Source organism: Lynx rufus, unplaced genomic scaffold, assembly GCF_022079265.1.
Source record: "Lynx rufus isolate CCGP_SWC_20201006 ecotype Redwood Valley unplaced genomic scaffold, mLynRuf1.p SCAF_3, whole genome shotgun sequence".
NCBI lineage: Eukaryota > Metazoa > Chordata > Mammalia > Carnivora > Felidae > Lynx > Lynx rufus.
Window position 1 is genome coordinate 36982829 of NW_025814845.1, and position 18346 is coordinate 37001174.

The 18346-nt window shown below is 38.8% G+C and overlaps 1 protein-coding gene across 4 annotated transcripts in view; it reads left to right on the plus strand.

The window, feature by feature from the left end:
* ATP10D (ATPase phospholipid transporting 10D (putative)) overlaps positions 1–18346 on the plus strand; it is a 108772-nt gene that overhangs the window by 49687 nt on the left and 40739 nt on the right. For all 4 annotated transcript variants that reach the window (XR_006964262.1, XM_047090820.1, XM_047090822.1 and 1 more), the window contains 5 exons: positions 5700–5806; positions 6089–6220; positions 6624–6751; positions 6873–7125; positions 14660–14898. Coding sequence is in view for 3 of the 4 variants with exons in the window: in XM_047090820.1 (XP_046946776.1) it covers positions 5700–5806; positions 6089–6220; positions 6624–6751; positions 6873–7125; positions 14660–14898 (859 nt within the window). In the remaining variant the exon portion in view is untranslated. The remainder of the gene's footprint in view (positions 1–5699; positions 5807–6088; positions 6221–6623; positions 6752–6872; positions 7126–14659; positions 14899–18346) is intronic.

Sequence of the window (18346 nt, forward strand, 5' to 3'; positions counted from 1 at the left end):
AGAAAATTTCCAACTCATTTTGGAGACCAGGATTATCCTGATACCATAAACATACAAAGACACTTATGGAAAGATCAGTGTCCTGCATGAACACAGATGCAAAATTATGGCAAATCAAATCCAACGATATATAAGAAGGATAATATATCATGACCCAGTGGGACCTATCCCAAAAATGCAGGTTGGTTTAATATTAGAAAAGCAGAGTGCTTGAGTGGCTCAGTCGGTTGAGTGTCCAACTCTTGATTTCAGCTCAGGTCATGATCCCAGGGTTGTGGGATTGAGCCCTGCGTCAGGCTCCACCCTGAATGTGGAGCCTGCGTAAGATTTTCCCTCTCTTCCCCTCTTCCCCTGTCCCTTATTCGCATGCTCGCTCTCTCTCTCTCTCTCTCTCAAAAAAAAAAAAAAAAAACCTTAATATTAGAAAGTCAAATGATGTAATCCACCATATTAACAAGCCCCAATTAACAAATTAAAAAAGAAAAACCCAAGTGATCATCTCATGAATGTAGACAAAGCATTTGACAAAATCTAACTTCTGTTCTTGCAAACTGGAACTAGAAAGGAACTCTCTCAACCTGGTACTGGCATATATGAAGAACCTACAGTTAGAATCATACTTAATGGTGCAAGACTAAATGCTTTTGAATGTTTTTTCCCTGAGATCAGGAAAAAGACAAGGATATTTACTCTCACCACTTTTATTCAAGATTTCACTAGAGATTCTAGATTAGTGTAGTCAGGCAAGAAAAGGAAATAAAAGATTTCAACTAAAAAAGAAGTAAAACTGTTTATTATTCATAGATGGCTTGATGCTCTTTGTGGAAAACCTGATAAAATCTATAAGAATTTAACAATTGGGCTTAACAATGTTTTAGGAAACAGATCAATATACAGAAATCCATTGTATTTCTATATACTAGCAATGAGCAATCAGATATTGAAATTTTTCAAAATACAACTTATGATAGCATCAGAAAAAATGAAATACCTGAGGCTGATCCTGACAAAAGTTGTGAAACACCTGCACACTCAAAACCATTGAATGCTGCGGAAAGAAATGAAAGACCTAAATAAATGGAGCAATGTATGCTGTTCATGGGTTGAAAGACTCAGTATTGTTATGATTCAGTTTTTTTCCAAATCGATCTGTAGATTCAATGTAATCCTAATCAAAATCCCAGCATGTTTTTTTTTAAAGAAATTGGCACGTTTATTTTAATTTTTTTTCCAAATCGATCTGTAGATTCAGTGTAATCCTAATCAAAATCCCAGCATGGTTTTGTTATTTTTTTTTAAAGAAATTGACAAGTTTATTCTAAAATTTATATGGGGTTGCGAAGAACCTATATTACCTCAAAACAGCACTGAAACAGAACAGAGTGGGAGAGCCAACACCACCTGATTTCAAGACTTCTAGTAAAGTACAGTAATCAAATTAGCATCATTTTGGCATAAAGATAGACCAGCAGATCAGAAAAGATTAAAAGATTATAGAATCCAGAAATTGACCCACACATTTATGGACGATTGGTTTTTGTTGTCCATAAATGTGCCTTTGACAAAGGTACACACAAGCAATTTAGTGAAGCAAGGTTTTTCTTTTCAACAAATGATGCTAAAACGATTGGATATCCATATTGTAAAAAATAAACTTCAAGCCATACCTCTCACTGTTTAAAAAACTGAACTAAAAATGGCTTCTATAGTTTAATGTAAACCTAAGATTTGAAACTCCTTAAACATGGAGGAAACATAACAGAAATCTTTGCTATCTTCAGTTAGGCAAAGACTTCTCAGAACACCCAAAACACAATAAAAGGACAAAAAAATACATAAAAGAACTTCAGAATCAAAATTAAAACCTTTTTCTCTTCAATGACACTATTAAGTGAATGAAAAGATAAGTAACAGATTGGAAGAAAATATTCTCAATGCGTGTAACTGATGTGTTCAGATTATACAAAGACATCTTAAAACCTGGTAATAAGGGGCGCCTGGGTGGCTCAGTTGGTTAAGTGTCCACCTTCAGCTCAGGTCATGATCTCATGGTTGCTAAGTTCAAGCCTTACGTCCTCTGTCTGCTGTCAGTGCAGAGCCCGCTTTGGATCCTGTATTTCCCTTTCTCTCTGCCCCTACCCTCTCGCTAGCATGTGTGCATGCTCTCTCTCTCCCTCAAAAATAAATAAACATTAAAAAAAAAAACCTCAGTAATAAGAAAACAAACAATAAGTTTTAAAATAGTCCAAGTAATTTGAACAGACACTTCACCAAAAAACATATATAGGTGACAAATAGCTGTGTAGAAAGATACAAGTTAAAACCACAGAGCTACAACTACTAACAGTTCAAAAGACCCAACTATACCCAGTGCTGGTGAGTAAGTAGGAGAACTGGAGTGCCCACTTACTGCTTGTGGGAATATAAAGCAATACAGCCACTTTAAAAAACAACTTGGAAGTTTCTTAAAAAGTTAAACATATGCCCACTGTATGATCTGGGTGTTCCACTCCTAGGTAGTTACCCATGGGAAAATAAAACATTTCTCGGTAGAGTAGTCTGTACACAAATATTCATAGCAGCTTTGTTTGTAATAGTCCAAAACTGGAAACAAGCCAAATACCATCAACAAGAGCATGGATGAACAAATCGTATATCCATACAGTGTATGGAATTCATTGCAGGGGGAATTCAGCAAAAGGAATTCACTGGTGCTACATGCTAAAATATGGATGCATCTCTGAATGTCACGTTCAGTGAAACAAGCCAGGCAGGAAAGAATATATGCTCTATGGTTTGATTTATATAATTTCTTGAAAATAAACCTAATTTAAAGCAATAGAAAGCAGATAAGTGAGTGCCTTAACTAAATTTCTGGAACTGGACTCCTAGTCTACCTTGTCAGCCTCTCTCTTCATCCCGCTTGGACATATTTTTTTTTCTTAATAGACACATTGGAACATCGTTTGCTGTTGTGAGTACTCAGTCTTGCCCTAGAACCCTTACCTACTTCTAAGGCCCCACTAGCCTCTTGGCTGTCCTAATTATCACTTGCCTCTGGATTCTCTGATGCCACGTTCACCTGCTCTTTGGTTTTTCCATTCATGATGGGCTCCTCTGATGTCTGTCTGCTTCAACTGTGCTGCCTTACTTTCTGATTAGTCTGATCTGACCACTGGAATTGCCTTTCTCTTGGAATCCGCAACTAAAGCTGCTCTCTGCTTCTTTTCCCTCCCTCAGATTCTGTCTTCCTCAGTAATTAGATTTTCCTGGGTCTGCTCTGTTGAAGCTTCTATTAAGCTGGCTTCAGCAACTTGCAAGGAAGCATTGAATGATAGAGTCAGCCCAGGTAGATAGAGTGATTTTTCTGTGGAATTATTTTTATCCACTAAGCTAACTCTTTATCCTTTACCTGCTTTGTGGTCTGTTTTCTAAAATCAACAAAAATTGAGATGCTCAGGCTCACTTTCTATATGGTGCCTTCTCTGATCTTACTCTCAGGTAGAGCTTTCTCCCTATTTGTGTCCACAGTGCATGTTGAATATCAAGTTTCTATTATAATATCTATAATTATTACACTTACATATTTCTGTATCAGTCACTTCCCCTTAGACCACAGGAGGCAAGACTATGTGTGTTTTTCTATTCCCAGCATCTGAGTGGGAATGCTGGGCCTGTAATAGATGTTGCCTAGTGATTTCAGGGGATGAGAGCTCTATGTGGACAGTCAGTGCTTCATATAGAGTCCAGAGGTCTCACATCATAAGTGCCAAATATCATATACCTGTCAAGTGCAGGACCTGTTTAATGTTTGGGCAGATGCTATTATGATAGAAGTTAGGCTTTGATCTAATAACTAGTAACCTAGAGTGATGTAATGGTGAAAAATAAGGATCTGGTGGGGGGGTAGGAATTTTAAATCTTACTGAGGAACTTTGGAAATGGTTTCTATGTTGAATCTGTTCCTATAAAGGCTCTAGGGATAATGAATGTTATTGATGAGGATTGTGTGGGGCTTGCCTGGGAACACTACATAGAAATGTTACTGTTGAACTTAAACTCATCATCTGCAGGGGTGCTTGGGTGGCTCAGTTGGTTAAGCATCTGACTTCAGTTCAGGTCACGATCTCGCCATTTGTGAGTTCGAGCCCCGCATTGGGCTCTGTGCTAACTGCTCAGAGCCTGGAAACTGCTTTGGATTCTGTGTCTCCTTCTGTCTCTGTCCCTCCCATGCTCATGCTCTGTCTCTCTCTGTCTCTCAATAATAAAATAAACGTTAAAAAAATTTTTTTATATAAAAAATTTTTCATCTGCAAAACCAGGAAGCAGAATTAAATTAAACCCAAGGACACTACACTATAGTTGTCTCTTTGTACCTAAAACCACATATGTGAAAGCATATAAACATAGATCTCCTAGAATAAGGTGTTTGCAAATTATAGGAGTGAAATGACACATCTGTTTCTTCCTCCTTTGTGGTATCCTTCTTTGAAGAGTTTTCCTTAGTAATTGCAGGTAGCAAGGATACCAGATAACAATTACAGTTCTCCTATATTTAAGAAAGAAGAAACAACTTATCAACTGAAGTATATTGCTTAGAAAGCAACCTAATTTTAATGCTGAAGTTAAGGGGGCATTTTCAAAATAGGTGAAATACATTACTTTTGCTTATTTAAAAAAAAAAGTCCAATTATTTTGCTCTTTATTTTTGCCACTGTTGTAGCTTGGTCAAGTAATTGCTTTGATAATTTTTAAACCATTTATTACAGAAAATTTCCAACAGGCAAAAGCAAAAAGAAAAATATAATGAACACTCATGGGCTTTCACCCAGATTTAACTATTTCATAATTTTGCCAGTTTTGTCCCCCCCCCCCGGCCACATCACAGTTTACCACATTTACCAGGCTGCATCCTTGTGGTGGTAGTGAACATTGTTTTCTGGCCATCTGATTTCCTGTAAACTGTCCAGGGACACTTTCAAATCTGATGAAGGACATAGTTTCTTTTTCTACAAAATGATACACACACACACACACACACACACACACGTACATGCAGGAAATATTGCATACAATTTCAAAGGCTTCATGGATCTCTTGATCTCCACCCCAGGTGGATTTGCTGTTAGAGACGCTTGATTAGGTACCTGTGGAAATAGGTACTTGCTATTGTGTATCATCTGGAGGCCTGTGATGTCCCCTGTCCCATTGGTGGTTCTATTAAGATTGGTGTTGTCAGCCTTACTCTTTCATTATAAAATCCTCATCAGGCTGTCACCTAGTGGGTTTAGCAGCCACAAATTACCATTCCCTAGAACAGTCCTTGATTCCATCCAGTTTGAAAATGGAATTTTTCTAATTCTATCAAGAACTTTTCCCTTGTCAGTTACTAAGTTACCTGAAACACAGTTTGTACTAGCAGCAGGTTCCTTATTTGGAATATTTTTTTTTTTTTTAGGTTTTGTAGTATGAGAAGTTGACAAACAGGAATGATAGAAAATGATGGTAGTTAAGACTTGTTGCATCTTTTACCAAGCCAAAGCAAGATAAGAAAAACAAAGGGCCCAGAGATTTGAAACCTTTCTTGTGACCTGCTTGACTTAATACTCCAGTCAAGAAAACTCAGAATGCATGATTTTTATTTTTACATCCCCACTTTTGCTATTTAAAGATGAATCTCTATGCTATCTTTCTTATAGAGAACATTCCAACAGAGAACGCGTGGGTCTCAGTAAAGAAAATTTATTACTTAGAGGATGCACCATTAGGAACACAGAGGCTGTTGTGGGCATCGTGGTTTATGCAGGTTAGTTACACTTCTGATTTTCACTGTTGTCTCCTCTGTGTTTTTCTTCAAGTTAACATTTTTCATTTATTCAAAATGCAATCTACAAAAGCAGAAAGGAAATTTTGTCTTCGTAAACTTAATCCTCGGTCTCTTTTTCTAAATGGATCACAAAAGCAAACTAAATTAACAAAATCTATTGTGCAATTACTCTTTATTAAATTATCTGCCGCAGAGATTTAAAAATATGCTATTTGCTATCTGGCTTTAATTTGCAAATTTTCTGACATGTTACCTACGTAGGCCATGAAACCAAAGCAATGCTGAACAACAGTGGTCCAAGGTATAAGCGCAGCAAATTAGAAAGAAGAGCAAATACAGATGTCCTCTGGTGTGTCCTACTTTTGCTTGTGATGTGTTTAACTGGTGCATTGGGTAGGTAAATTTGATTTTTTTGCTGACGTCTTTTCAGTAAGGTATTCATTTAAAAGTATTTTATTTTCAAAATATTGATGAATATTTGACTTCTGTAAAGGAGGTTTCATTCGCCATTCATTTTTTTCCTCACATCTTTATCTTTCTCAATCTCTGATCTGAAAAACATTAATGTTGATTATATCCAGTTACATGGGGCCACAGTAGTAAAGGGACCTGGCAAGAGATTTAAAGAGAGACCGAGACAGGAGAATTTGGAACCTTTTGAATTTTAATTTGTTTTAAAAAATAAACAATGGGTCTTCAACCAAAATAAATACTTTTATTCCTCTTTAGGAATGAAGTTCTATATTTACATAGTGTATATGTAGCATTCTTTTGATGTCTCTGTGCTTTTTGAAAGGTCATGGAATCTGGTTGAGTAGATATGAAAACATAATATTTTTTAATATCCCGGAGCCTGATGGACATGTCATATCACCAGTGTTGGCAGGATTCTATATGTTTTGGACCATGATCATTTTGTTACAGGTAATTTATGTTGAGTTCATCATAGAATTTTGAGGACTTTGTTACTTAATCCAACTACATTTGGTTTCTCACCCATTATTTTCCCTCTCTAATATTTTTTAAATTGCTTGGTTCCTCTTAGGTCTTGATTCCCATTTCTCTCTATGTTTCCATTGAAATTGTGAAGCTTGGACAGATATATTTTATTCAAAGTGATGTGGATTTCTACAATGAGAAAATGGATTCTACTATTCAGTGCCGGTCACTGAACATCACCGAGGACCTTGGGCAGATTCAGTACCTCTTTTCTGATAAGACAGGAACTCTCACTGAGAATAAGATGGTTTTTCGAAGATGTAGTGTGGCAGGTTTCGATTACTGCCATGAAGAAAATGGTAAGTGTGGGTTTCTGTGAAAACCAACCTGAAGATTGGGCTTTTTGGCACCCACTTAAAAGTTTGATAATTCTAGGGACACCTGGGTGGCTCAGTCGGTTAAGCATCCGACTTCAGCTCAGGTCGTGATCCCACTGCTTGCGAGTTCAAGCCCCGTATCGGGCTCTGTGCAGACAGTGCAAGGTCTGCCTGAGATTCCCTCTCTCTGCCCCTCCTCTGCTCTCTGTGTCTCTCAAAATAAATCAACTTAAAAAAAATTTTTTTTTTTTAAAATACATTGTATTTTCTCTTAGGCACATACATTTTTAAGCCAGGTTTTATTGTTACCTGTGAATGCAAGGGATAAAATGTTGAATGTTTATCACATAATCACTACACAAATGTAAAAAAATAGCTAGCCATACTGGATATGATGATACTCTGCCTTGTTTTATCTTCTTTATTGCATTTTTGTTACAAAAACAATATTTTAGAAAATCTCAGGTAAGCTAAATGAGGAAAAATATAAAAGCCATAAGTAACCCCCACCAGAGTAGACCACTGTTAACATTTTCATACATTTCTTTTGATTCTTTTTCTTGTACACTTTATGTTTTTTAAACAAAAATGAAATTACAGTGTGCTTTTGCTTTTACAACCATTTTTCTGAAGACTTCATCGTGACTGCCTTTCTGTTCTCTCCTTACTCTTCTAGAGGCTATGCTATATTGCACTGTAATAATTGCCAAAATTTATGTAAATAATCCACCATTAATTTCGGTTGTCAACATTTACTGTGGTAAGCAATGCTGCAGTGAACCTCACTAGCTAAACTTTCACACCTGTTTGTGAGAGGAGTGTCTTCCAAAATAGTTGACTATGTAGATCCCTATTTTCAAGTAACTTATAGTAGTGTTTCACAAAATATGTGATGAGGAGCATCGCTTTTTTTTTTTTTTTGTATCCGTAGCATTTCAAATTTTGTGTTTGTAGCATTTAAAAGGGCTGATATCAGCCCTTTCCCGCCACAGTTCCTGAGCACACACTTGGGCCCAGTGAGTGCTTCTCTTCTATAGCCCTTTATGCAGAGAAGGTACCAAGAGACTGAGAATCACATGCTATCATGACTGAACTGTCTGTGGACCATGGAGTGTTGCACTGCTTCTGTAGGTACCAACTTCGCCTGTAAACACTTCTCTACTACACATACATACGGAGATCCTGGTCTCTTTTCTGTAATAGTTTAAAAATAAGGACATGTATACACACTCTGATTGATGAAGGAAGGAGTAGTGGGGGCTACTTCTCTCCAGGATTTAACCCTAAGATATATTATTTTTACTGAAATTAAAGCTGGTTAACCCTTCAGGATTTGGGGGCAAAAATCACTGCCTAGGAGATCTGTCCATAAAAAACATCACTGCTAGGAAATAGCCCCGTGCACATATGCATTTGAACTAAACACATCTGACGACACCATTTTATGCTTTAAAACCTTGCAACTTAGGAGCACCTGGTTGGCTCAGTTGGAAGAGTTTATGACTCTTGATCTTGAGGTTGTGAGTTCAAGCCCCACATTGAGTGTAGAGGTTACTTAAATAAATAAACTTAAAAAAAATAAAACCCTGCAACTTAGAAATTTGGTTAATGAACTAAGTAGCATCAGCAACGCCTCAGTATGTATTAAAAACACAGAATCTCAGGCTCCTCTTTAAAACTTCTATTAAAATCTTCATTTAACAATATTCCCAGGTGATTTATGTGCATATTAAAATTTTAAAGCAATCCTTTAAAAAATTACTGAAAGAGAATGTCTTTTATAATAGTAATCTTTTTAGTTTAGAATAGCATTAGATTTATAGAAAAGTTACAAAGATGCTTTTGAGGGTTCCTTTATGCACCCCTATCTAGTTTCCTCTGTCATTAACATCTTACATTAGTTGTATAATACATTTATGATAAGTAATGAACTAATATTGATATCATTATTAACTGAAATCCATACTTTATTCAGATTTCTTTAGTTTATACCTTTTTCTGTCTGAGGATCCCATCCAGAAGACCATGTGACAGTCCTCATTTAGACTGCTCTAGATTTGAAAGCTTCTAAGGCTTTCTGTTTCTCGATGACCCTAGTTCTGAAGGGCACTATTCAGGGATTTTGTAGAATGTTTCTCAATTTGGGTTTGTCTAGAGAGTGCCTTTATGATGCAGTTTGTGAATCTGATCTACATGGTGAGAGCATTTAGTAGTTTCCAAGAACAAAGATTTTGGAATCAGGCCTCCTGAATCTGATTCCCATCTTTACTGCCTATGGGCTGTATGACTCTGGGCCAGTTACATAATTTCTCTGGGCCTCGCTAAAAAGGATCCATAATAGTATTCATGAAGATAATTTATGAAAAGCCACTCAAAGCATGGCACAGAATAAATTCTTTGAAGTATGAGCAGCCATTGTTTTTGTCATTACAGTTGTCAAAGTAAGAGATTTATCTTTTGAGGAGTTCATGGTCCGATATGGAAAACAGGCATGGAAACGTAAAAATATCTTACTTCGTCTCATAGGATGAAAATCTGGTGTTTTGGAGGTGATTTTAGCATTGATCAAGGTTTGGGACCTAGAAAGATATTGGGCAAGAAATTTTTGGAATGCTGGAAATGCGTAAGGAATCAGTTTAGAATAAAAGATTTGTGTGTATCAAGGATACATGGATGATACAGTTGGCCGAAGCTTAGCTGAGCGTGCTGTTTATGAGCAGGTGAAAGTCGGGATGCTGGAAATGTTTGGGGGATTAGTTCATAGCAAAATGCTTGGAGGATATGGGGATGATACAGTTGGGAGAAATCCATGTGCACGTTGTGCTGTTCACCCTTGTTGTGGGCCCTTTGAGGAGCACATTGAAAAGTATGATCAACTTTTTGTTCCACAGATTTTTGCTCACTTCTTCCAAATATCAAATAAATGTAAGTAATAGGGCCTGAACAGGTTACTAGATATTTGAAGGAGGATTCAAAAGAGAAGATTAGGGGTTAAATAAGAAAGAGAATTAAAATAGTTAACCTAGCATCTAATCAGTACCTACCTTGATAGAAAGACTACATACTTTGCATTTTCTCCTGTGAATTGGAAAGCAAGAATTCCTGCCCCACTCTGAGGCATTTATGGAACTAATTGAAACCTGTTTTAAGAGACATATGAAAAGTCTACATGATCAGCTGGATAGATTTAAAAAATTTTTTTTAATGTTTACTTATTTTTGAAAGAGAGCGCGCGCGCGCGCGCACACACACACACACACACACACACACACACACACACGCGCACCTGAGTGGGGGAGGGGCAGGGAGCGAAGGAGACAAAGAATCTGAAACAGCCTCCAGGCTCCAAGCTGTCAGCACAGAGCCCGACACAGGGCTTGAACTCACCAACTCCGAGATCATGACCTAAGCTGAAGTCAAAGGCTCAACCGACTGAGCCACCCAGGCGCCCCGGATAGATTTTTGTTTATCAGTATGGTAATAAGCTTTCCTTTCTCATACCCAATTTTTGATTTTTTTTTTAAAGTTTATTTATTTCGAGAGAGAGACAGCATGCAAGCAGGGGAGGGCCAGTGAGAGAGAGGGAAAGAGAGAGAATCCCAAGCAGGCTCCATACTGTCAACACAGAGTCCGATACAGGGCTCAAACTTACAAAACTGTGTGGTCATGACCTGAGCCAAAACCAAGAGTTGGACGCTTAACCGACTGAGCCATCTCATACCCAATTTTTGAAAAACCTTCACTGAGTCTACAAGTATTACACCTATAGTTTTGTTTTCTGAATCAAATTATAGCTTTACTGTTCTGTTTCCTTCCCATAGCTTTTTACAAAATGATTAAAGGTTGCTCCATGTGTTCTTGAGTCCACTCTTCCAGTGTTATTTATTGAGCACGTTTGTCCTGTCCTAAGGGCTGAGCTGTCTGGCATTGTAGTAATTACACAGTTGCATGAGGACTGATTTCCCTAATGATGTACGGGAGAAATTCCTGAACTATAAGCCTTTATGTTTCTATAGGTTTTGTAATAGTGTAATTATTTATTTTTAAAATGGTGTCACATCACCAATAAGTTTCTTTAGCTACTCAAGGATTTATCAACCTCAGCACTATTGCCATTTGGGGCTGCATTATTCTTTGAGATGGGTGCGGTTCTGTGCATTCTAAGATGTTTAGATGCCTCCTTGGGCTCTGACCACTGAATGCCAATTGCACTCCTCCCCCAGTTATAACAACCAGACTGTGTACAGGCATTGCCAAATGTTCGCTGGGGGACAAATTCACCCCTTGTTGAGAATGACTGAACTAACCTATACAGGTAACTGCCAAGGAGATATAACATAGTGGATACATGTACTGGCTTCAGGGTCAGGAAGACCTACATTTAAATCCCAACTCTACCCCCAACTAGCTGTTTAACCATGGTCAAAGTACTTAATCTCTCTGGCTCTTAGCCTCTCTTACCTGCAAAGTGAAACAGTGATAGTTCCTAACTGCTAGCATTATTTTTAAGATGAAAAGGGAAGATCTAGATACAGATATTTACATAAAGACCTAAACAGATGATTGATGAACAGGAAGTACTCAATAAATTTTTTTTAATGTTTATTTACTTCTGAGACAGAGACAGCATGAGTGGGGGAGGGGAAGAGAGAGAGAGAGAGAGAGAGAGAGAGAGAATGAATGAATGAATCAGAAGCAGGCTCCAGGCTCTGAGCTGTCAGCACAGAGCCTGACGCGGGGCTCGAACTCACAAACCATGAGATCATGACCTGAGCCGAAGTCGGTAGCTCAACTGACTGAGCCACCCAGGCACCCCAGGAAGTACTCAATAAATGTCAAGTCCCTACCCCACAACATTCCCTTGATTCTACGGATATTCCATTTATGTGTCTATTCAAACATGCATTCATTATTCATTTGATAAATGTTTAAACTACAATACATGGACTCATTGAAATCAAGCAGGGAATATTGCTGTAAAATTATAAGGAATATCATGTTAACATACATTCAGAACATAACATTCTGAGCACTGGCTGTGAACTTTATAGAACTGGATGTAAGACTGATGATTATTACTTTTGTGAAATGGGGAAAATTTGTTTGATTTCTTTATTACTAAAATTGAGGTATTAATAGTATCTGCCACAGAGGGTTGTCCTAGTTATTAAATGAGACAGATGCCTGGTGCATAGTAACATTCAGTACATTCAGTAGATAGAAGCTTTAAAGGCCCAGGGAGTGAGGGCCAGTATAGTTACAGAGGTCACCATTGAGGAACTGGCCTTTGAACTAAGCCTTCAAAGATGTTGAGGATTTATGTAAGCATAGAAAAAGAGAATGGATATTCTGGACAAGGGCACAGGTGAAAATGGAGAACTTCAGTATGTTTGGGATTCAGTAAGTGGATGGGTTTTTGAAGCTGAAAGGCCATACAGGGAAGCATTCTGTATTATTTAGTCAGAGAATATAATGAAACTTGCAGAACTGGAAAGGACCTTAAAGTCATTAAATCCAAACTGTTCATTCGGCCAGTGAGAAAACAAAGGCCTGGGAAGAGTTAAGTGATTTCCTAGAAAACACTGAGTCTTTGGAAGAGTTGGTTCTAGAACTCAGGATCACAACATTGCCTCTTAGCTTCTCTTTGTCCTTGAAAAATACAGATAAAAACTATTGAACAGAATATGAAAATATTTTTTATTTTGAAATTAACTTGGCAAAAGCCATACTCTAAGTAGCTAGACTTGGCTTGAATGCAGCTAGCAATTCAGCAAGTACACACTGACTGATTGTTTACTCTGTACTCCTGGACATAATGATTAACAAGGCAGACAGGGGCCCTCTCACAGAGCTTCTATTGAATAGTCACAAATAAATTAATTCTTAAATCAAGAAAAATAAATAATGAAAAGTGCTTTTCAGAGAATTAAAATGAGATGATATGATATAGAATGATTGGAAGGCATTTTGGGTCGGGTAGGGGAGCAAGGCCTTTCTAAGGGTTACAGCTTAGATCTGAATAACATAATCTTGAAGTTCAGATGTGAAAACCTACCAGTTACAGGCAGCAGCTAGTATAGAGGCTCTCAGGCTGAAATGAGCTTGGCAATTTTCAAAGTAAGAAAAGAAGGCCAGTGAGGCTGGATTTTAGTGGACATGTGGAAGAGGAAGGGGCAAGAAACTTCAAGAAGGTCAGCAAAGGTCGGATCATTTTGAGCTATGTAAGCCAACATAAGGAAAATTTTGTGCAGGAGTAATGTGATCAGCTTTATATTTTAGGAAGATCACTGTAGCTACTGGTTAAGGAATGGAATGCCGAGGGGTAAGGAGACCAGTTATGAGGCTGTTAGCACTGGTCCAGTTGAGAGATGATGGTGGCTTGGGTTAAGGTAATGAAGATGGAGAGAATTCGAGATATTAGAGATATTTTGGATAAATAATGGACAGCTATTGGTGATGCTTTACAGCAAAACAAAACAGACAAGCCAAAACAGACAAACTCTCTGCATTTTTGGAGTTTATATTCTACTCGATGATTCAAAAAATAAATAAGATCTATAGTGTGTAGATGGTGGTAAGCTCTGAAGTGGTTATATCTGGAAAGTCTGCTGACAAGGGACATGCTAAGAGACTTGAGAAAGGTAAAGGAGTTAGCCATGCAGATAATCTGCTTGAAGAACCGAATAGACATCTAACTAGAAGTATCAAGTGGAGAGTTGGATATATATAGGAGTCTGGATTCCAGTTAGAAGTTGGAGTTGAAGATACAGGTTTAAAAAACATGTGCACAGAGTTGGCATTTCAAATGTGGGACCAGGTGATATCACCAAGGAAGAGTGTATAGGTGGAGAAGGGAAGGAGCTCCTGCAGCAACCCAGTATTTGATTGAAGAGAAGATAGCAGGAGAAAATAAGAAGGAATAGCCACTGAAGTAGGAGGAAAAACAGGTACACATGGTGTCAGAGAAACCAAAAGAGCCATTTCAAGCAGAGAACGGTCACCTCTGTTGGATGTTGCTAAGGATGCATATAAGATATGGACAGATGCAGTAATGGGATTTGATAATGTGGAACTCATGGGCGACCTTGCCAAAAGTAGTGTCAGTGGACAGACAGGGACAGAAAGCCATGAGATTGGTTGAGGGGAGCTTGGTGTAAGCAAAGGAGGGGAAAGTTGTAAACGTGAAGTCCTTGAGAAGGCCACAGGAGTGGGAGGCAGATCATGAGTGGAGAGCTTGGCATTTGAAACTTTATCCATAGTAGTAGGAGGGTTTAGATACAGATGTGGATAGGTTGGTAGATTTGACGATAGGATAAGAAGGGAGTTGCTGTCTGATTGCTTTTACTTTTCCCAACGAGGTAAGTTCATGAAGGGAATCTGGAGAGGGGAGTTTGGAGGGCAGTTTTTGAAAAGGGAGGAGATGGTGTGGAATAGCTGTTTAAGTAAATGTCTGACATATCCAGCTTGCAAATGGTTCTTCTCAGGTAATGACCCAGTATGATTTTTTATCGCTCAGCCAAGAGGTTAGAGTCCTACCAGGAAGCTGCCTCTGAAGATGAAGATTCCATGGACACTCCCAGCGGCTCCCTCACCAATATGACAAAACCGAGGACCCCCAGCTGCAGGACAGTTCATAATGGGCCCTTGGGAAGTAAATCCTTGAATCATCTTGCTGGGAGCTGTTTAGCTGTGGGAAGTGGAGAAGGAGCCAGTGAAGTGCCTCGCTCCAGACAGGCTGCTTTCAGTAGCCCCATTGTAAGTGTGAATATGTGACTTGAATCTTGTATATCTATAATGAATAATGAAAGAACATCCCCCTAATTATGACAGAGCCAAACACTGTTGTCTTTTCTACCTGAGAAGAGACTACATAATTGTGGTTCAGTGTAATTGCCCGCACAAAATTAGAAATATAAGCAAACAGTATCATAGCTTCCTAATTTGTGGGATACTTCAGTGTTGAGAGATAGTGTATCATTTCTGAAATAGCATAGTATTTCTGATCAGGGCCAATGGTGTCTAAGCCTAAAGAAGGCTGCCTTGGGGCGGCTCAGTTGGCTAAGTGTCCAACTCTTGATTTTGGCTCAGGTCATGATCTCAGGGTTGTGAAATCAAGCCCCGCATTGGGCTCTGCACTGAGCCTGGAACCTGGTTACCGTTCTCTCCCCCCCGACTCTCTTCCCCCATGCTCATGCTCTCGTTCTCTCTCTCTCTCTCTCTGTCTCTCTCTCTCTCTCTCTGTCTCTCTGGAAAAACAAAAACAAAAACAGCTGCCTTGGGTTACAGTTTATGACTCACTCTCAGAACCAGCAAAGCTTTCCAGAGTTATCTCATAGATAAGCTAAGTATGTCTGAATGACATACGTACTGTCAGTACCCTCCAAGGCCTTTTTTTCTGCATTTTTCCCCCCAGTCCCACCAGACCTGTGTCCTCTTCCCCATTCTGAGTCCTCAGAATGACATTTTCTGATATTTCTATTTTAGAGCTCATCTGGGTATCACTTGAGTTCCTGAGGGAAGTTTTGGAAGCTGTTTAGTTATACCCATTGACAAACCCATTTTGCTGAAGAAAAATCTAGAGGGCCATGTGGAAGATGGGAAAGAGGAATGATACTTAACATGAAAGAATCAGAGTTCAAAAGTTTTGCTGTACTTAGAATTGTTTCTGTAAACCTTCAGCTGCCCTTTCTGCCTTCCACATCTCATTAACTATTGTGGTTTACCAAGACGAGGATTCCCCAGGCTTGAGACTGGCAACTGGTCTAAAGTAGGTGGCGTAACAAGAACAAATCCACTTTGGGGAAACTTTGTGTGTCTGCATTGAATTTATTGTATGGTTTTCGTAGCAGAGATGTGATCTGAGTAGATGCCAGTGGTCTCTTTTGTTCTGGAAAGGCCTTGAAGGGAATCTCCTGGCTCTTTTCAAAGTTGCCAGTAAAAATTTCAAGAGTGAGGGTAATCATTTCCGTGCAACTCATTTAGTTCATTCCTGTGGCACTGAAGATATAGCACCTGTCCTATTGTATCTTGGCCACATGTCAGACTATTCCAAACATCTAGGCTTAATTTTTTTTCTCCAACTTCTGAAAGGAATATAGGAAAAGAATGCATATAGCCTCTTCTGTGCATTCACTATAAGGCTGTATCAGAAATAGATATATATTTTTTTCTCTTTTTACCTATTCCTGTACTGATCTTTTTACATTTTCCACCCATGCAGAGTTAACCACATGTTGACCCATGTTCACTTGGAAATAGGACATTGGTGACCCACTGGGGTTGTGCCCTACCCACCCTCTCAGTTTCCTGATTTAGCCTCATCTCCTTGGAAAAAAAGTGATGTTTCTTAAAGTCTGTTCTTTTATCTGTACCATTTTCTCCATCTAACATTTTTTCTTCCCATTGGCAACCTACCTCTGTCTACCAAATCTGATGAAACACTTATTTCTTATAAGACTACGTTAAATACTCTCTTCTGAAGACTTCCCAGACTCTCTTTTCTCAGCTTCTGCGTTCTGTGTACCCATTCCCTCCCTTCCTTAGTTCTCATTACACAGGCCTTATTTACGCCCCTGAAATATGCCAATAGCTCCTTAAGAGCAAGGACTTAACATCTTGAATTCTCAAGATCTGTCTCAGGGACTCATGTGTCCATTCTCAATAAAGTAGTTTTGAAGGTTGTTAAGTGAAGCTGCTTAACAGGCTCAGCCTCCCCACTCAGTGCATTTTGTTTTCACTTGCCCTTTATTTCAATGCCATGTGCCATTTTGATTGTAAAGATGCACTGGGGGTGTTTTGTGTTTTCTTTTTTTTTTTTTTAATGTTTTATTTATTTTTGAGACAGAGAGAGACAGAGCATGAACGGGGGAGGGTCAGAGAGAGGGAGACACAGAATCCGAAACAGGCTCCAGGCTCTGAGCTGTCAGCACAGAGCCCGATGCGGGGCTCGAACTCACGGACCGCGAGATCATGACCTGAGCCGAAGTCGGCCGCTTAACCAACTGAGCCACCCAGGCGCCCCGGTGTTTTATGTTTTCAAAACCACACCATTATATATAGGATAAAGAGGTCTTCCTTGAAATATGAGATCATCTCATTCTTGCTCTAGACAAGTTGATTTTATCCTTTTGAGACTAAAGATTATTTTGAGAAAGCTGTAGATTCTTTGACCTGAAATATTAGCATCTGTTAAATTTTTGCATCCAGTTCCAGAAGCCTGTCAGTGGAGCCCAGGTTAAGAGCACCAGCTTGAGAGCACACTGAGAGCTGTGATGTCTAGAAATGGAAAATTGTAAGCTAGCACCTTGCATGGAGATGCAAGTTAAGAGCCAGGGAGTAAGGATCCTAGGCGGGCTGCTGGCAAAAATATTCCAAGCTTTGGGAATTAACATGTCATTGAAGCCCCAGGCTCCTGGGTTCATACTACCTACTTAGAAATAGAAACCTTTTCTTTGTAAGCCAAGGTTGTTTATGCTTCTTTCATCCTCTTTATGTTTTTGTTCAACAGGAGTGCTGTTTGTTCTACCCAGGTGACTATTCTCTTAGATCTCTATGTGGGTTTCCTTTCTGTCACAGATCTCAGCTTTAGTGTCACCTCTTCAGTAAACCTTCCCTACCACCTAATCCAGAGTTCTTTCCACCCCTCCTGTCTCTCTCTGTCTCAATCCAGAAGCATCTTATTGTTTATAGGTTAGTTTTTGTATCTGCTATCTCCCCTAACTAGAATGTGAGCTGCACGCAAGCCAGGATCGTATCTGTCCTGTGCATCCCTCTGTCCTTGAGGAGTGCCTGATGCCATAGATGCAACAATGAATATTTATGGGATGAATGAATGAATGAATTAATGAATTAATGAAAAACAATGGCAAAATACTAGACACAGGGATGTAAAATGAGTAAGACATGTCCTTATCCTTCAGTTTTGTTTCTAGGCAGAGGAGGCAGACATAAAAATAAATAAAAACAATCCTATATTAAAGATGCAGTAATAGTGGGTGAACCCAAAGTATAGTGAGGGCACAAAGAATGGAGTGTTCAACTCTCAAGGGAGAAGGAGGGATCAAGAAGGGCTGCAGAAAAGAGGTAAAACTTGAGTTAGGATTAAACTAATAAGGAGAGATTTACAGAGCAGAAAAGAAAGCAACCTCAAGCCCAAAAGACCTAGACTTTGCAGCAATAAAAATGAAAATTGGGGTAAGAGAAA